Here is a 21289-nt window from a genome sequence, read left to right on the forward strand (position 1 = left end):
GCCCAGCTAAATAACCTGTCTTACACTCCTAGAGCGGCCTATAACAGTTAACTCTCTCACTATGCCCTGGCCTGTTATTAACCTCTATACCAAGAGGCGTCCCAGGCAGGAAGACCTGGCAGCACATGGCTGCACAGCCTTATATACTAATTGTACCACCCTGTGGCCATAACCCTGAACTGCAGGGAAGCTAACTCCCTGTTAACTATTTAAGTGCCAAAGTACCCAAGGTGTTGCACTATTAAAGTACTACCCACCCTTGGGGTCTATCCTGGGGGTAACCATCCTAGGGGCCCAATTTTGGAGATCCCTACATGTATATGGAAGAATGTGGGTTTAGCACAGCTTTGTGTTCCTTCATTGTATATATTTACAGTTCCTACTAGTGATGAGGGGAATTTTTGCATGGATTTGTATATTGTAGTGTAGCGTATGTGTAAGAGTGATCCTCTTCCTTCTCTTGTCTATCTTCGGCATCTCGGGGCTGGTGTAAAGACAGAACAAGAGGATCCCTCTCTCACAGCTGGTGCAGTTTTCTCCTAACCAACCCCGGGTATAAGGTAAGCGATTGCAATCAATTGTAAGCTCTACAGGGCAGGGACCTCCATCCGCTTGTATCTTTGACTCTTAACTTATTGCAACTGTAACTGTACCTTGTATTTATTGTTATACTTTGTATATTTTAATAACCCCCTGTTTGTATAAATCTTTTCTACTGTACAGCACAGCGTACATAAGTAGCGCTTTATAAATAAAGATATACATACATAATCTTTGTAAGGTGCTGTGTAATGTGTCAGCGCTAAATAAATAAGGGATAATAATAATCAATGACCCACACTACTGGGCAGTGCTATGAATATCAGAATGAAAGATAAATAGAAGTAAAAATGATCAGCCTCGAAATGAATCTGGGGTGCAGGCTCACTGTTTATATATGGGCAGTTGGACACATCCTTATTATTCTTATACTGTACCTTCTCAAGGGAGTACTGTGCACATCCAGCCAAAAGAAAGCATAGGAAAATATTTATTATGCTCTATTAAAGAAAACACATCCAATTATACCGATGAAACATTTGCAAGGATCTACGGGAGTTACAGCATACAGCCAAGTTACATGATATAACCCAATGTGTGTAATTACTGTATATTGATATATTTCACCAGTTACATCAATGACGATTACATTTCTGAGCTCTCTTTCTTCTCCAGAGGAATCACTAGCCTTTTTCTGTGTATGCTTTGCTTGAATGATTCATTTCTGTATTTGACTCCCACCTTAAATGAACTTTGATTTGTGACACTGAACAAATCAATAATAATAATGGTTATACACAGGTATATACACTATATAATAGCTACATATATATAATCTTATAAACAAGATGTTGGGCCAACTCCTAATGACCACTGAGAGAGGCCCAAGACTCCACGTCTAATTAGCGAGCCAATCTTACTGCAGCACTTTGTTTATTTAGAACCGAGATGGTCATACACTAGCATCCCTATGATGCCTAAACATCACATACCAGCCAATAATATTGAGTTATTTTTCATGCAAGGTTCTCTAGACAGACTGATAACATTTCAGGAACGTAAGTAATATGTTATGCTTTTATAACTAAAAAGTAAAGTACATTTCAAGGAAGAAATACGAAATATTTGACTAATGTTTTTAATTCTGGCTCGAATTTTCATTAACAACAGGGGTGGACTTGCCTACCAGTATATCTCCCAGTAAGCTGATCTACACCATAGCACTATATAACATCTACATCTAATTGTTATGGGTGTGGTCTCTGGATGTCAGGTTCTCTAAGGGGTCTGGTCACTATGATTTTGCCTCAGGCTAGTCTGTACAGTCTTAATTACTAGGCTACCTTCTGAAGTGAGTATGTATCCTGTTGACACTGCTGCAAAAATTTCCAGGGCCCAAAATGGCATTGGTAAAGACTGGTGCCAGCTGGGGTTCTTCTGATACATGGAAGGGTAAAGGTGGAAGATGGCAATATACAGCCAGATCCACTTGTTTAGTAAGGCTGCCAAATAAGTGGATCTGGGCCCATTTGGCCAGACAAGTGTTAATTTCTCATCTAGGAAATTTACATCCAGATATCGGGTGGGCAAATCAGTCCATGGGCCCCATACACAGGCCAATATGTTGCTGACTGGACCAAGGGAACTATTTTGGACCAACACGCATGAAAAAAATCCTTGGGGATGCCAAAGAAGTTCTGTGATTGGCTAATGGGTAGCCCCGTGTGGACTGTCAGCCTGCAGAAAGCTCTGTTGGAGTAAATATGTGTCCTAATTCCTCCAAAACTTGCCTTCAAGCCATGAATTTAAAAACTGGCTCTTACTTTGAGGCCATTGGGAGCAACATTGCTCACAAGTCACTGGCTTTTTATTATAGTAGTGATGACCCTTCCTCAGATTAGCAAAGGCAATTGGGAGTGCCTGCCTGCTCCTTATTTCCAACCTTCACTGCTGCCAGTATAAAGTTGCTGGGTTCTTTTCAAGATTGCAGCTTCGTGTACCTAACTGTAATCCAAAAGCCTGAGCTAAAATGCTTTATAATTTTGCTAAGTTGTAGGTAGAGATTCCAGGTGTTCATTGCATGAATGCTTCTGAATAACACAATGAGAGAACCCATTACTAAATGATAACACGGAAGTCGGATGAAAGGAATTGTGCTGCGGCGCACCTGCGTGACACCTGTTGATGTGTCAACGGTAGCAATTAACTCATTTTAGACTACTTATAGCAAAACCAAATGAAATGCAACCCGCCATGCACATCCTCACAAATGAATAAGGAACAACTGTATGTGCAAAAAGGGAGGGGGGAAAAAAACCTAAACAAGAAAAGGACTAATTAAAACAGCCGATTTGGCAGTAAGTGCGGAACTTCCAGCCAGTTCCTTGGCAGAGGCATTCTTATTTATTTAATGGCTAACTGTTTCACGTCTGCGTTCCGTGGTATAGTAACACAGTCATTCGGATTCTGACTGATGTGTAGTGTTATCATTATTATGTTAACAATGGGGAAAAAGTCAACGAAAAAGCAGATCTGTTCAAACTTTAATGGAGTCACATCACTGAACACCTGACTCTTAGATAAGGCGCAGTGGGTTGCAGGCTCCATTTGGATTCGGTAGAGACATTGTGATCCATGAATGTTAGGAGGGACAACAGCACTTTAAATACAGTCTGAAACTGTAAGACAAAAAAGGTTGAACTGTCAGACTAGTTATTTCTGTTTTCTTTTAAGCTAAAGTCCTTTTTTATAGCAGTCTGTTTCATATTTACTCTTCTGCATTTAAGATACCTGTGGCTAAACACGTTCCTAACACCTGCAAGTATTTGTACAAAGCCATTGTCTGTTCTGATGCACAAGTGCAGCAATTGATGCATGGGAATCCTGGGGCTACTGACACTCTTAAGGCGGAAGTAATTCCTGGGTTCCCACTGTGGGACACCAATAGGTGAAGAAGACTGGCCAGCCGGCACAGAAGCAGGCAGTGATTTGACTGTAGGCAGTGGATCAGACACTGGTTTGACTGAAAGAGCAGACACTAACTGGACTGCAGAAAAAGGTGGCCATACACGTTAAGATCCACTCGTTTGACAAGGTCACGCAATATACCAACCTAAGGTGGGAGATGGTTTAATTTGTTCGTTTTGGCTTGGCCCTCTCCCTTGGCCTTGGCTCCTGACTCTACTGACCCTCCTGCTCTGGATCCTGGCGGCTCTTCCACTCTGGCAACTCTTCAGCTTTGGCTCCAGACTTTTTTGGGTCTAGTGGCTTTTTCTTCCTAGTATATTCCAGCTGTCTGCTACTTAAGACCAACAGTATCTAAAGTTTTTGTTTTGAATCTGTATCATTTTTGTAAACAGATTTTTTTTACGTGATCCTGGGTTCACCCATTGGTCAATCCTCAAGGAGGGGTGACTGTCTGGATTCAATTGTCGGACTATTTTACAGTTTTGTACCTTATGCTGATTTGGCTATTTTTCTTTCTGTTGATGAAATAATTCCATTCACTTTATCATGTCTTCCAATCTTAATCTAGCCATTAATGGGGATACATCTGTTTATCCAGCACATAGGGTGCTACCTGCCAGTCACATGACCGTGGCAAAGCCAGACACTAGAATTGTGGGGAATATACTGCATTGCAGGGAAAAATATTATTTTCAGACCAACCAATTTCAGGTGCAATTTGCCAGGTTTTTTCCCATAATGCAGAATTACCCACATCAATTGGCAGCTTCTGCACCCTAAGGGTGATAGTAATTTCTGGGTTTTCACTACAGGCTGCATCAACAGTTGCAGTAAAACTGCCTTTAGGCGTGCCAGAAATGGAGAAATCCCCTCTCTGACAATTTTAATCGCAATAGCACTAGAATTGTGGGGGAAATGCTGCATTATGGGGGAAAAACTGGCAAATCGCATCCGAAATTGCACAGCATTGCCTTCTTAAACAATTCAAGTAATCAGCTAAACATCAACCTTTCTAGACACAATGGCAATTTTTAAAAATGCAGATTATGGGAGAAAAATGTTTAAAGGTTTATGAATATGTAACTTTGCATCTGACCTTTGTCCCTTTGTTTATAAAGGTGATTGCATGAGTTCCCTTTACTTTTCTGCCACTCTGCAAAATGAGGCTTGGGTCAGCGACCCTGACAACCAGAGAGCAAACTGTTGATTGTTGTACTGTTAATTCTATTCAAATCAATACTACGTGATATTTATGTTTTTGAAACTGGCACGGAGAGCCAAAAAGTCAAGTTTTTATCATTTTAATATATAGCTGAGTTTACAGATTTCTATAGTAAATTCACTGGCAAGCAAAAACGGAGAATGAAAGCAGTAAATTGAGGAGCGAAAGGGTATCTATTCACCACCTCTATGTAGAGTGCGAGTCCATCGAGAGATAGAAAGTCATTGACAGTTTTGTCTGTGTCTGTAGTGGCCGGTGGAAGAGAAATGGCAGCATTTCAAGTCATTTATGGTGTGATGGATGGGCCCTGTCAGGATTTACTTGTTAGACTGGAGAACTGACAAGAATAACCTCTTCTCTAGGGAAACAGGAGAGCATAACTTAACTCCTGTCCTCCACCCTCTCAAAGAAGGAGAGATATGCCCCTGCATTTCAATTCAGCATGTTTAGACAACAGATCTATAATTCAATCACTCAGGCTTAGATGCCATTCCGAGAGTCTTTCGCAGTGAAAAAATTGGGGGAAAAAAGTACAAGTAAAGAAAGCAAATACTGCTGATAGTTTGACTTTATTTTACCATGTAAAAGTAAGTTATCGTTCTCAGAGGAGGAAAAGAATGTGAGAAACACCAAAAACACATGCAATACACATCTTCATAAGTTGCACAATTCAACTTTGCCCAATAAATTCAATTATTAAATAATTACAGCATTGTCATTAGGGCAAGCCATGGGTACAGATACAAGAACACTAATGGTGACTCTCTGGGCCTGGGCTCATAGCAGTTACATCTGGGTCAATGGTCTGAGCAGGTAGCACTTTCCACCAAATTAAATACATAGTGCAAGGTGCATAGTGCCCTGGCACTAACTCACCTGAATAAAGTGCAATATAGGGGGACATCCAGGTGACAACGTTGTGCCACACACCCACTTCAGTGCAGTGCTGAAGAACACAGACAATGTTGCAATTAAAGCGAGAAGCAACTCTTTGTGCTAGATTCTAGGCAGAGGGCTATGCGCCAAGGCCTTGTTGAAACCTTTTTGTGGACTCTGCATTTTGCTGTTTCTAACTAAACTTTGCCCAGTAAGACACTATATCCCCGATCTCCAGATTAACAGTGTGTTGTGCTCTCTCTTCCTATAGTTCTGAAGAAAGTGTGTATGTATCTAAGCATAGTATTGCTTCCCATCTGTCAGAGCTGGGACAATACCTAACGTGATATAGGTAGTCCAATAACCCAAGTGCTAAATGGGCATAATTTGCACACTACTGTGTTTGATCACTGTATGAGATAAATCAGGGATTTCAGGCAAGATATCATTTCTGCACATTGTTCTTTATTTTCAGGGCACTCATGAAGTCCACGTGTGTAATGTCACAAACAGGGGTAAACGTATTCACTTACATCAACATTTACTGTTCTAAATATGCCAAAATAGCAAAGCACAGCTCACAATTAAACGTTTATAGATGTAATGCTATTGTAACGATGGGGTACCCTTGCTTTGTACTACCTCCAGAAGGGTTACCTGCCTTTGCTGTACTGATGGAAGAAGGCTAAAAATGACGCACAATGCTTCATGTAGTGTGCAAAGTAGTAAAAAGGCAGCAGTTGTACAGGTACAGAGCTGTAGGCATTTCCAAGCCTGAATTGTTTCTTATTCCAACCTAAACCTGCCCCCCTGCCTCTGTTTAACAGCTGAAAATGTCACTCCACTACTAAACACTGGCCCAGGTTTAGACTAATGTAACATATCACTGGATGTTTTCCCCTGATCACATCTGTTGGAGGCTCTAACTTCCTTACTAACCAACCAGATGCTTCCTCTCACTCCTCAGTGAGCTATTACAGATCTTTCCATACACTGGCTTCTCTTACTGAGGACTACCTCCTCCTTGGGTTCTTTTCGCACCAACTTCAAAGAGACTGAGAACAAGGCGACTTCCATTTTTAAAAAGTAGGGAACCCTGGCGCCGCTAGCCAACTACAAAACTGCCAGAGAAACACTTTGACCTGGAAACTCTGAACTAAGTGCAGGCCTTGCCTGGATTAACCCTTATGTGGACTGATTAAAGGCTAGCTAAACCTATACCCTACTACATATGCAATATATTAATTAGCATGTTGATTTAAAAACAAAATGTAGAGGGATACACATAGGGGTATATTTATCATGCTGTGTAATAAGTGGAGTGAAGCATTACTGGTGATGTTGCCCAGGGCAACCAATCAGCAATTAGATTTCAACAATTAGAAAACCAAAGCAAAGCATCTGATTGGCTGCTATGAGCAACATCACCGGTAATGTTTTACTTCCACTTTTTACACAGCATGATAAATATACCCCATAGACAGCAGCCTGGAACTTGGGCTTCTTGGAAGCATTTGCGTGTGTATCTTTTCATGAAAATTGTGGACATGGCCTATTGGCAGGACCCCTATGACATCACCATGCATGTACACAGGCCCTTATGACATCACCTAAAGCTCAATGCCCATGTGTAATTCTAACTAAAACCAGTGGAATTGTATATAGTAATGTGGCTGGGGGGACTGGACTAAAACTGGGAAACTCAGGATTGATGACTCTATATACATATATCTGTATGTGAGCACCTAAAATGGTAGGGCCCATCACAGAGCTTAGAGAGGGTCACTGTGCTCTGTGTTCTTGTTCTTTCTTTATTATCCTCAGTCTAGAAGCTCAGAAAATTGGTTATAGCGTTTCAACTACAAATCAAAGAAATCAGCACATATTGCTAGCGAGAAAAATACTCTCAAAGCATGTCTTTAACAAGGGAATTGATCCACAGATTTGTAAATTATAGCTTAACTGATAAAATAGTTTGTAAGGTTCCGGAGACAAAAGGCTTGCAATCAGCCAACAAACTCACACACGTAGCATATAATCACTGAAACTGAGATTTCAATCTGCCAAGAAAATGAACCCAAGGACCTGATAAGTGAGAAACTGGCTTAAATGGATAATTACAGAAAAATAATTCCTTGCATAGTTACATTTATGGTTTAGATGCAGCGCTGAGTACCATAAAGGGTGGTTAAGTCCATACAACATTCTTATGGTCATTGCCAGATTTTCTCCCTACTGCTGTTTCTGAAATGAATGCAATGAATAACAGCCCATTCCAGCGTGGAGTATGCAGTGAGCTCCGTTAGATTGCGACACCCTAAAATTAAATTGGCATCAGTCCACAGACGTCCTTTTATGAACAGTGACATTGCTAGGGTACAAGCATGAAGGTTAGGAGCTGTGTGTAACTACTTGGCACAAACCCTATACCAGTGATCCCCAACCAGTGACTCGGGTACAACATGTTGCTCCCCAACCCCTTGGATGTTGCTCCCAGTGGCCTCAAAGCAGGTGCTTATTTTTGAATTCCTGGCTTGGGGGCAAGTTTTGGTTGCATAAAAACCAGGATTACTGACAAACAGAGCCTCTTGTAGGCAGCCAGTGCACATAGGGGCGCCAATAAGAGACCCTATGTGTAACCCCAGTACATTTTTCATGCTAGTGTTGCTCTTCAACTCTTTTTACATTTGAACGTGGCTCACAGGTAAATAAGGTTGGGGATCCCTGCCCTATACATATACATATGTATACATACACATATACATACCTTGAACACAAAAAGCATTGACAACTGCACTGAATGACATTCTACCCTATGGAATGTTAGAGCTCAGAATTAGTGCTGAGCTCTAACAACCCCCTTAATCTTTAATTCATGATGTTCCTTTATAAGCCTGGATTTGAAGTGATCTTTTTGACTGTCTGCCAGGTCTGGACTGGGATTTGACCTAGGCCCAAACAAACCCCACTAGCCTACTAAATAGTGACTGTCTATGGCATCTTACAGCAGCCCCTCTGGCAGTCGCCAGAACCCACAGATCACCAATCCTGAGCTTTTTACAGTTCTGTAGTGTCAGGGCAAGGCATCTGAAGCTAAATATGAAGACATACATCCCTTACAGCTTATTAGCTCTAAATAAATGTTATTATGTTACAAGTGTAAGAGGATTGCAAACAAATCAATAAATACTGCTCACATGCTTTAGCCCCTTAATGACATGCTTTACTGGCAGGGCAATGAAATACACGTAGCTGAATACATTGGCAGGGCCCTTCTTTAAGAGAAGAATATATTCAGCTACATATACATACAATAGTAACGCAATGGCTGGCTGAGAGGACAGACTAACAGGACGAGTTCCCTCGGCAGAATGTGCAACGTTCCATGCTCTGAAAATTATGCAAATTCCTTTGTACATGACAGTAGGAAAACTACACAACAACCATCATTAATTTGATTAATTAGTGTGCATGGGGATTAATTAACTCTTTCAGTGTGTGTGAGGATCACATAATTAACCCGTTATTTGGTACAAGCAGACTAATTAACCTCTCAAATGTGGCAATGTGTCATATTTTGTCTAATTATTGCTGTGTGCCTTCTGGTACAGTAAATACGCATCCTGGCGTTACTGACATGGCAATGACTGAGCCCCTGGCAATGGCACCAACACCTTAACCACAAGTGGCTTTTCTGCCCTAAAGAACAGGATCTTTATTCTAACTGGCCAGGCATCCGCCTTTATACCTAAGTACAGTACAGGTATGGGATCCATTATCCGGAAGGCCATCTCCCATCGACTGAATTTTAATCAAATAATTATATTTTTTATTTTAAATGATTTCTCTTTTTCTCTGTACAGGTAATGGGCCCCTTATCCAGAATGCTCGGGACCCAGAGTTTTCCCGCATAAGGGGTCTTTCCATAATTCGGATCTCCTACCTTAAGTCTACTAAAAAAATTATTTAAACAGTAATTAAACCCAATAGGATTGTTTTGCTTCCAATAAGGATTAATTATATATTAGTTGCGATCAAGTACAGGTACTGTTTTATTATTACAGAGAAAAGGGAATCATTTAACCATTAAATAAACCCAATAGGGCTGTTCTGCCCCCAATAAGGGGTAATTATATCTTAGTTGGGATCAAGTACAGGTACTGTTTTATTATTACAGAGAAAAGGGAATCATTTAACCATTAAATAAACCCAATAGGGCCGTTCTGCCCTCAATAAGGGGTAATTATATCTTAGTTGGGATCAAGTACAGGTACTGTTTTATTATTACAGAGAAAAGGGAATCATTTAACCATTAAATAAACCCAATAGGGCTGTTCTGCCCCAATAAGGGGTAATTATATCTTAGTTGGGATCAAGTACAGGTACTGTTTTATTATTACAGAGAAAAGGGAATCATTTAACCATTAAATAAACCCAATAGGGCTGTTCTGCCCCCAATAAGGGGTAATTATATCTTAGTTGGGATCAAGTACAAGTTACTGTTTTATTATTACAGAGAAAAAGGAAATACTTTTTAAAAATGTGAATTATTTGATTATAATGGAGTCTATGGTAGATGGCCTTTCCGTAATTCGGAACTTTCTGAATAATGGGTTTCCAGATAAGGGGTCTGATACCTGTACTAATAAAACAGTACCTTGTACTTGATGCCAACTAAGATATAATAAATATTTATTGAAGGTAAAACAATCCTATTGGGTTTATTTATTGTTTAAATTATTTTTAGTAGACTTGAGGTATAGAGATCCGAATTATGGAAAGGCCCCTTATCCAGAAAACCCCAGAGCATTTTGAATGCATTTTGAAGTCCCATACCTGTACAAGTAACATATATTATTTCTGGAGGTTTATATCTTTCTTACATAAAAATGTTTTGTTTTGATTCTGACCTCAATAAATCTATTTCTGCAGGTCAAGGATAACATTCCAACGTGCATTCAATGGATTCTTTTCTGGAGGATAAACCTACTTGTGATATAGCCACTAAGCAAGACTGTATTGTAGTGATACACATCATCAACTGCATGGAGGCTCATTAAAACCAAAGGATAATTATGGTCCAAGTCATTATTTTAATTCCTAAAGTGTTTGCTGTAAATAGCAACATAACCAGGACCACATGACTAAGGGTAATGGCACATTATGGGTACTGATCTTAATTTCTTCCAGGGCGGTGTCCATTGGCTGCCAGTAACACATTTGGATTGGATAAACATTGGATAACAGGGCAGAAGGCACTTAAAACAGTTACGCAGTTGAAATGTTTTACTGGCAGTGATTCATGTTGCCACCAATGGAAAGGTATTTTCAGCTATTTTGATGCCTGTGCCGGATGGAGGAAAGCAAGCATGGACAACAAAAATGTACCATACGTTATTACCTATAAATGGTAATTGTTCTGTGTTCTTCTCCTAGCTAGATCCCTTAAAAGGAGAAGGAAAGGTAAAAACTAAGTAAGCTTTATCAGAAAGATCTATGTAAATACAGCCATAAGCACTGAGCCCTCTATCAAAAGAAACACGGGATTTCTTCTCTCCTTTTTTGTAAACATGTATCAGACATGTATCAGATGGTATCAGACTTCCTCTCTCAGTAAAATCTTTCATTCCATAGTAACATAGTAAGTTGGGTTGAAAAAAGACATACGTCCATCAAGTTCAACCATAATACCTATATATAACCTGCCTAAACTACTAGTTGATCCAGAGGAAGGCAAAAAACCCCATCTGAAGCCTCTCTAATTTGCCGCAGAGGGGAAAAAATTCCTTCCTGACTCCAAGATGGCAATCGGACCAGTCCCTGGATCAACTAGTACTAAGAGCTATCTCCCATAACCCTGTATTCCCTCACTTGTATTGAGAGCTATCCCCCCTACCCCTGTATTCCCTCACTTGTACTGAGAGCTATCCCCCATAACCCTGTATTCCCTCACTTGCTAAGAATCCATCCAGCCCCTTCTTAAAGTTATATAATGTATCAGCCAGCACGATTCGGGGAGGGAATTCCAGAACTTCACAGCTCTCACTGTAAAAAATCCTTTCCGAATATTTAAATGGAACCTCCCTTCTTCTAAACGGAGTGGGTGCCCTCGTGTCCGTTGGAAGGACCTACTGGTAAAATAAAACATTAGAAAGGTTATTATATGATCCCTTTATATATTTATACATAGTTATCATGTCACCTCTTAAGCGCCTCTTCTCCAGTGTAAACAGACCCAACTTGGCCAGTCTTTCTTCATAACTGAGACTTTCCATACCCTTTACCAGCTTAGTTGCCCTTCTCTGGACCCTCTCTAACTCAATAATGTCCCGTTTGAGCACTGGAGACCAAAACTGAACAGCATATTCTAGATGGGGCCTTACCAGCGCTCTGTAAAGGGGAAGAATAACCCCCTCCTCCCGTGAATCTATACCCCTTTTAATACAGCTCAAAACCTTGTTTGCCCTTGCAGCTGCTGCCTGGCCTTGCTTGCTACAGCCAAGTTTATTATCTACAAGGACTCCAAGGTCCTTCTCCATTATGGATTTGCCTAGTGCAGTCCCATTAAGGGTATACGGGGCTTGCATATTTTTACATCCCAGGTGCATGACCTTACATTTATCCACATTAAATCTCATCTGCCACTTAGCTGCCCAGATTGCCAGTTGGTCAAGATCCTGCTGCAGGCATGTCACATCCTGGATAGAATTGACTGGTCTGCAGAGTTTTGTGTCATCTGCAAACACTGATACATTACTCATAATACCCTCCCCCAAGTCATTTATGAACAAGTTAAACAAAAGTGGACCCAGTACAGAACCCTGAGGGACCCCACTGAGAACCTTACTCCAAGTAGAGAATGTACCATTAACAACCACCCTCTGTACCCGATCCTGTAGCCAGTTTTCTATCCATGTGCAAACGACTTCACTAAGACCAATAGACCTTAGCTTAGAAAGCAGTCGTTTGTGGGGAACGGTATCAAACGCTTTGGCAAAATCCAAAAAGATTATATCTACTGCATCCCCACTGTCCAGCTTCTTACTTACCTCATCATAAAAAGCAATTAAATTGGTCTGACATGACCTGTCCTTCATAAAGCCATGCTGATTACTGCTCATAATGGCATTCTCCACTACATAATTTTGAATGTGATCCCTTAACAAGCCTTCAAATAACTTGCCCACCACGGATGTCAAACTTACAGGCCTATAATTGCCAGGCTGAGATCTTACTCCCTTTTTAAATATGGGAATGACATTCGCCTTCTTCCAATCCCTAGGTACCATACCTGATGAGAGCGAGTCTGAGAATATCAGAAACAAGGGCCACTGCAATTCTGCCCCTAGCTCTCTCAGTACCCGAGGGTGTATTCCATCTGGCCCCGGTGCCTTGTTTACATTTATCGTGTGTAACCCTTTAAGCACCATATCCTGTGCCAACCACTGTGTAGTTGGAGCTGAGGCAACAGTGAAGCTATTGGGTGGGACTTGTCCCACTGGCTCCTCTACTGTATACACAGAAGAAAAGAACTGGTTAAGCACATCTGCCTTTTCTGTATCCGCTGTAACCATATTGTTACTATAACTCAATGGGGCCACACCCTCAACCTGCATCTTTTTACTATTAATATACTTAAAAAACTTTTTGGGGTTAGTCTTGGCCTCGGCCGCGATGCGCTCCTCATTTTCTATCTTTGCCTTCCGGATTGCTGTTTTACAACACTTGTTACAGTGTTTATATTCATTAAACGCAGCTACTGTCCCCTCTGACTTATATTTCTTAAAAGCTTTCCTTTTTTTCCCTATTAACTTCTTTACCTCAGAGTTAAGCCACATAGGGTGATTCTTAACACTTCTACTTTTTCTTATTAATGGAATGAATTGAGAACAGTAATGATTTAATATCATTTTAAATGACAACCATTTCTGCTCTGTGTTTTTATCAGAAAACATAATGCCCCAATCTATGCCCTGAAGCGCTGCCCTTAAGGAGCTAAGGGGCCAGAGTCTGCGCAGCTCACTTCTCTCTCCTTCGCCTCCCATCAGAATGTGTGATCTATACTACCAACAGCTAGAGCTGCAGCAGGAAGCTACTGAAACCAAGCTAAAATGCCAGCTGCTGTCTTAAACAAATGGAGGGAGCTTCTAGTGCTCTTTACTCAGGTATGGTAAGCTTTCTGCAGAATTAATATGGCATTCTAGGTGGCACTAAAGTGGAAGTTAAATACCAAAATGACTTTCCTTCTCCTTTAATATAATTACAGAAATGTAATATCAGAAAACTGTAAGCCATTTCCATTGTTCACTTACATATATGTGTTAAATATATTTGCATTTTCTAGATTATAAAAGCCTTGTGACATGAAAGGGTAAGACTATGACACAAAAGGGGTGGGCCTACAATGCATGAAGGCCAGCGAGAAGGAGGTAGAGCGATTGTAAGTTTGGGGTGGGGTGGATCAAGGGCGGGCCAGGGTTTATTTAAGGGTATTACAAATTTACCAGCAGCTACATTGCCGGTACCATTTGGTAGTGCAGATAGTAATACTAAGACACTGGAAATACTGGAAATGTGACTCACTGGGGGGGGGATGATAGTTTTTCAGATACCCCCAGTGAATACTTTATGACCCCCAGGGAAAAGCAATCAGGATGGAGATGCAGTGCTAAAAGTGCCCTGGGCCGGGTGCTTTTTACAGAAGGGGAGTCCTGGCCTGGGATACTTTCCCTCTGAGCAAAGCACCGCCACATTACTGCTATTCCCGGGGACCCACATGCGGTGCGTAATATGTTTTCATATATTCCTTGCACAGGTCCTGGACTAACAAATGAACAGGATACTGTGCAGAGATCACTGGGAAAAGCAGTCAAGAGGGTGGCAGAGTGGTAACTGTATTTAGTGGGGACTTCCTTTTAATTCCCCTACCCCTGCAGTGAATTTCACTTTCCTTAGGTGATCAGGCCCAATCCAGGCTACAAGTGGCCAAACAACTTGCACTCTCCCATTGGTTAAGCTGTAATGCAGAAACAGAATATACATTGCTTTTTATTCCTCCATGCCAGTGTCGTGACTCTTAATCCTGAGTCCTTTCAGTCCCTTACCAAAGATTAATAATATTTCATTATCTTGGTAGTCTCGGTAGCACTGTGCAATATGCACCGAGGGAGAGAAAACAAATGGTGCTACAAGCAGAGACAGTATAAAGACATGGGAATCTGGAGTTTTGCAATCATATAAAAGAGATGTTTATTGGTTAAAATCATTTAAAATTCACTGTTACAACTGCCAAATCTGCAAACCACACATTACCTCAATTAGGATAGCAGCAGATTGTCCCTTATTTTTTTATGCTAAAAAGTAAAATGTAATACTTCACAGTTTTACATATTTATTCATCTAAACAAGATACAAAATAATGCTGTGACATCTGTTCAAGCAAGGGATACACTGAAAATTATCTTTACCTCTATAGACTCGATAAAGAAAAAACCCCAAGATGACTCAATGTTAAAGAACCGAAAACACTCCTCACAAGAGCTTACAGACATTGGGATGTGCAGAATTGTGACTGAGACAGAAGCAAGTGACTGTACCTGGGTAGCACAGACTCAAACAGAGATTTCTTATTGTACATATCCTTTAGTTCTTGGGTTATTGAGGTCCTCATGATCAGATAGATCCATATGGGACATAGCTTGAAAAAAACCTTATTGGGTTTTTCCTGTTGCCTTGATCTCTATAGGCCAGTGTTCCCCAACCAGTGCCTCATAAGTAACATGTTGCTCCCCAAGCCTTTGGATGTTGCTCCCAGCGGCCTCAAAGCTGGTGCTCATTTTTGAATTTCTGGCTTGGTAGCAAGTTTCAGGGGCATAAAAACCAAGTATAATGCCAAACAGAGCCTTCCGTAGGCTGCCAGTGCACATAGGGGCTATTAAGGAATCAATTATCGCTCTTATTGGCACCCCCAGGAACCTTTTTTATTCTTGTGTTTCTCCCCAACACTTTTTTCATTTAAACGTGGCTCATGGGTATAAAAGGTTGGGGATCCCTGGTATAGGCCATAGGAAGCAGTGATGAGCAATATGAGGCAGCAATCTACCTGGCTTAGACTAAGGAAACACCCACCAGGCTTCTTGTACCCTGTCTTCTTGGGATCAGTTGCTCACACACCTGGCCGTGGGAAAGAAAGTCACCTATGAACACTAAGCAGACAAAACAGAAGCTTTAAACATGATTATTTAGATTGGATAGTAAGATAACAGGGCTAATGCGGAAAGAGCCACATTTCATCCAACGTTAACTTATCCATTAAATCTGTCAATTCTAAGAGGTTAAACCGTTAGTTTATCAAAAGATTAATGGAAAACAGTACAAATATTATATTTATTGGGAATATTTATAATACTGTCGTGCAAATTATAGCAACCTGTTGTGTCCTCTGTTCCTGATTGTTCTACGTAAGTATTCTTCACTTGCCCCGGCACATTTTAGTACAATTTCTTTGAGCAGAATGTAAATTTCTTTTAGCTCAGTTACCAGCAGATCTTCGTTGCACTTGAAATCCATTATGCAGTACTCTAAGTACTTCTGATCTCATAATTTCCACATTGCAGTAGAGTGAATTATAATTATCGCCTCAATCAAAAGAACATATTTAGCAAGTAAATTTAGGCTCAAGTAGATTTCCTATTTTTATACAAATTGTACAATACTTACTCTAGCCAGGTCTCACATGCCAAAGAATGATTTGTCAATGTTAAAAGTTGCCTCTGGATTAAAAGCATATTTAATTGAACCTTTTCCTTCCTGGCTTCCTTCAAAATAAATAAAAAAATAAAATCATATACTGTGCATGTACTGCACTCAACAGAAGACTTACTAAGGACTTTGCATAGGGGTTTGTAAAACAGCACAGCTGTAAAGATGGAATCATTTTGCTGCAGTAGAACTTGGAAATAAATCTAGAATTTGAACAGACGCTAAACCTAATTTACTTCTATGTTTGACATTAATGATGTGGTTAGTTAAGTTCTTTTCTGCCTTCCATGTGTATGGTGGCCAACTTGATTTAAAGACCATTAATATCAAACAGACATGACTAGATTATGATATTACCACACAGCAGTGATTCTCTCAGACATATTTTCAGTTCCAGAGCCCATTGGAGGTCTAACCTTTCATCAGGACCCCCCTAAGTCTATAAAAGGTTACAGATATAGGAAAAAATTGGCTTATTAGTCATTGTCATCCAGGATATAAGGGGCAAATTTATCAAAATGCTTAATACATAAAAACTCGCCCATGTTTGCCCATGTGTTTTTATGGATGAAGCTCTAAACCAGTGTTCTCAACCTTCCTAATGCCGCGACCCTTTAATATAGTTCCTCATGTTGTGGTGACCCCCAACCATAAAATTATTCCTAAGACCATCGGAAATATGTTTTCCGATGGTCTTAGGCGACCCGTGTGAAAGAGTCATTCGACCCCCAAAGGAGTCGCAACCCACAGGTTGAGAACCGCCGCCCTAAACTCATATTTTGATAAACCTGCCCTATAATATTCATCCTGACTTCCCTGTAGGCAGGTACAGATTGAGTGCGAGGTGTGAGTAGAGAAAAGGGTCACCAAAAAATCTGTATCTGTCAACTGTTTTATGTATGTGGTGCTTAAAAGGAGACCTAAAACTATATGAAGCTTCAGCATGTTCCAACATGCCACTCTGTTAAATATAAATCATAATCCTACTTATCTTTGTTCAGATAAAAATATATATTACTCATACAAAATTATTTTGGTTAATGGTAAGGTTTATAGAAAAAGGCAGGGTGTGGCTAAATGATACATGTGCCCTTAGCACCCAACTATCTAGCTAGATGTAGAGAACAGACATAGGAGTTCACCTGCACCCACCACAATTGCATCTGTTTTGCCGAAAATTAACACAACTGTACATGCATTTCATCATAAATCAGATGCAATTGTGCAGCGTCTGCCTGGTGTAAATTCTGGTGTTCAGCGTGGCACAAGTTGGCTGCCCCTTTTGATACACAAAAGGGAACCCTTAAGTTACCATCTGGTGGCGGAAGCTCCAGGGTTCCTCTGCATTAATGCTCAATTTGGAACGGAAGGCAGGAAGGACAGAGTGGTGCTGAGCGCAAATACAGTGCAAGGAGCACAACTGTCCTTGCATAGGTAAATGAGCTTTATTTTTATTTATTTGTAAAGCAGCAAAATGAAAGAACCTGGATTAAGTGATGAGTACTCTATTTTTACAAATATGTGAAAATTAATATTTACAGTATATAGCTGAGCCCCAACCTGTCTTGCTCTATAAATCTTAGAATGAGTGGCATTAATATTGTATGTATAATTCATATAGGACTGGATATGGCTTCATTTAATGTTGGCTCCCTTAGTGCCTGAGCACACGGAGTGTTTGGTCTGTTTCTCTCAGCCTGTGGTTTTTCTGTGTCTGCGGCCCAAAAACATCTGCTTTCGGATACTTAAGCCAACCTGCACCCTGTGTACCTGCACTCTGTGTACCTGCACCCTGTGTACCTGCACCCTGTGTACCTGCACCCTGTGTACCTGCACCCTGTGTACCTGCACCCTGTGTACCTGCACCCTGTGTACCTGCACCCTGTGTACCTGCACCCTGTGTACCTGCACCCTGTGTACACTCAGTTGGAAGCTGTACTTTTTTAGTGCAGGTACACGGAGCGAATCCACTTCTCTCAGCCTGAAGATAAAACGCAGGGATTATCACCACTTACATCAATATGGGGGGCCATTTACTAACCGTCAGATAATTTTCTTCCCCCGATTCAGATTTTTAGCACTAAAAGTTGCAGAGAAAAAAGTCACTACTTTTCTGAGATTTACGATGCATCCAAAAAGCTATAAATCTGAATCCAACAATCTGCCAGCTAAAAGTTGCCAAGATCATGTAGAAGTCCATGGCAGATGTCCCTTCTCTTCCTTGGAGGATCCTTCTTTTCCTTCATTTTGGAGGTTTGGGATTTTTTATGCTGTTTTTTTGTGTGACAATTCAAAAGAGTTGCAGTTTTCATGCGAAAAGGAATTTTCACGACTTTTCCCACGCTGATTTCCATTTCATTTTTTTCAGTAAACGAGTTTGGAAACGAGTTTATTCAAATTTTAAAATAAATAAAAATGAGAAGTGTTAAGAGTTTTAGCAAATGTGCCCTCTTAGATTTACTATTTAATGCCACCTCCTTCAATTCAGTAAGTGCCTCGTAAACTCTGCAATAGATTTTATCAATAACCCCCATTTATAAGGAGAGATATTGCATGTTATTCATGGATCTTGTACATCGGTGTAACAAGTCCATACATTATTGTAACAATAAAAAAAAAACATCATTGATATATTCAAGGAATGTATATTTTATTGATAAATTTGACCTTTTATAATTGCGTACTCCCAATATTCTAGATTTCATTATGTAATAAAGTCAAATTTACAGTAGAGCATTGATGCATTCACATCAGTATCCATGAAAAGATTCTAAAGAAATGCATGAGAATATACTGAAAACATGAGATTAAAAACTGATCTGTAAGGCATTTGAAACATTCCTTAAATCATTAATTATCAGAACAATTACAATTAAAAAAGCAAATGTGAAAAAATATTCTCAGATTTCTAATTAAAATGGAATGTAGAGTGGTTTTTGCATTAAGATTTCTGCATACAGCAAATTAAAGTGATCAGACACCCAAAAGTGGAATAATTTCAGCAAGGATTATATACACATCGTTGGGACAGTGCAATGCATATCTACATCCTGCAAAAACATTGTAACGCATTGATTTTATAACCGTTCACTGATTCTGTATAAAATGCACTGAGAAATGGTTCTAGTTACTTGACTCTTCATCAAAGTCCGTCTTGGTCCAGTTAAGGAAGAAGAAGGCGTAGAATGCAAACAGGAACACCAAGATGGCAATGGTAATCAGGATCACCTCCTAGGGGGACATTAATGAATGAAAACAAGATTACATTCAGGTAGAAGGGAAGCTACTTCAATGTACATAGAAATAATTATTATTTTTTTTAAACTTTTGTATCAGCCAGTTTCACTTTACTTAGAGCCCAAAGCTCTGTCTGGGTAGTGCTGCAGCCAAATATACACTCTACAAGCCAACATGTTAAAGATAAGCAATTAATTCAATATCCCGCTATTTGAGTCTGGTAATTGTGTAAATTCATACTACAGGTATGGGATCTGTTTTCCGGAAACCCATCATCCAGAAAGTTAAAAATTAAAGGAAGGCCATATGTCACAGGCTCCATTTTAATCAAATAATTAACAATTTTAAAAATGATTTCCCTTTTCTCTGTAATAATAAAACAGTACCTGTACTTGATCCCAACTAAGATATAATTACCCCTTATTGGGGGCAGAACAGCCCTATTGGGTTTATTTAATGGTTAAATGATTCCCTTTTCTCTGTAATAATAAAACAGTACCTGTACTTGATCCCAACTAAGATACAATTAATCCTTATTAGAGGTAAAACAATCATTTTTTTTTTTTTTTAAATACAGGTATCGGACCCCTTATTCGGAAACCCATTATCCAGAAAGCTCCAAATTATGGAAAGCCTGTCTCCCATAGACTCCGTTTTAATCAAGTAATTCAGATTTTTAAAATTGATTTCCTTTTTCTCTGTAATAATAAAACTGTACCTTTTATTTGATCCCAACTAAGATATAATTACCCCTTATTGGGGGCAGAACAGCCCTATTGGGTTTATTTAATGGTTAAATGATTCCTTTTTCTCTGTAATAATAAAACAGTACCTGTACTTGATCCCAACTAAGATATAATTACCCCTTATTGGGGGCAGAACAGCCCTATTGGGTTTATTTCATGGTTAAATGATTCCCTTTTTCTCTGTAATAATAAAACAGTACCTGTACTTGATCCCAACTAAGATATAATTACCCCTTATTGGGGGCAGAACAGTCCTATTGGGTTTATTTAATGGTTAAATGATTCCCTTTTTCTCTGTAATAATAAAACAGTACCTGTACTTGATCCCAACTAAGATATAATTACCCCTTATTGGGGGCAGAACAGCCCTATTGGGTTTATTTAATGGTTAAATGATTCCCTTTTCTCTGTAATAATAAAACAGTACCTGTACTTGATCCCAACTAAGATATAAATAACCCTTATTGGAGGCAAAACAATCCTATTGGGTTAATTTAATGTTTTATTTGTTTTTCAGTAGACTTAAGGTATGGAGATCCAAATTACAGAAAGACCCCTTATCCGGAAAACCCTTGGTCCCGAGCATTCTGGATAACGAGTCATATACATATATAAATGATTTTTAGTAGTGATCCAAATTACAGAAAGACCCCTTATCTTTAAAACCTAAGGCCCCAAGCATTCTGGATAACAGGTCCCATATCAACACAAGGAAGGGCGAAGGAGAACAGCGCAAAAAAATTTCAAATTCCATGTTTATGTGACAAAAAGTCCCTTTATTTTAAGGATTCGGTTCAGCCAGGACCGAATCCTGCTGTAAAAGGCAGAATTTTAGCTGAATCCTGAAACAAATCCTGGATTCCGTGCAGCCACTTATCGAAAACGATATACAGGTATGGGACCTGTTATCCAGAATGCTCAGTAGCTGGGGTTTTCCAGA

At 39.8% G+C, this 21289-nt stretch overlaps 1 protein-coding gene across 1 annotated transcript in view; it reads right to left on the reverse strand.

Annotated features, from left to right (window-relative positions):
• Positions 1-18999: 18999 nt before the first annotated feature.
• Positions 19000-21289, reverse strand: part of triqk (triple QxxK/R motif containing) — a 42271-nt gene continuing 39981 nt past the window's right edge. The window contains 1 exon segment of the mRNA NM_001171803.1: positions 19000-19597. Coding sequence (NP_001165274.1) covers positions 19490-19597 — 108 coding nt within the window. The 3' untranslated portion in view covers positions 19000-19489.

This window comes from Xenopus tropicalis, chromosome 6 (assembly GCF_000004195.4).
Source record: "Xenopus tropicalis strain Nigerian chromosome 6, UCB_Xtro_10.0, whole genome shotgun sequence".
NCBI classification, from domain to species: domain Eukaryota; kingdom Metazoa; phylum Chordata; class Amphibia; order Anura; family Pipidae; genus Xenopus; species Xenopus tropicalis.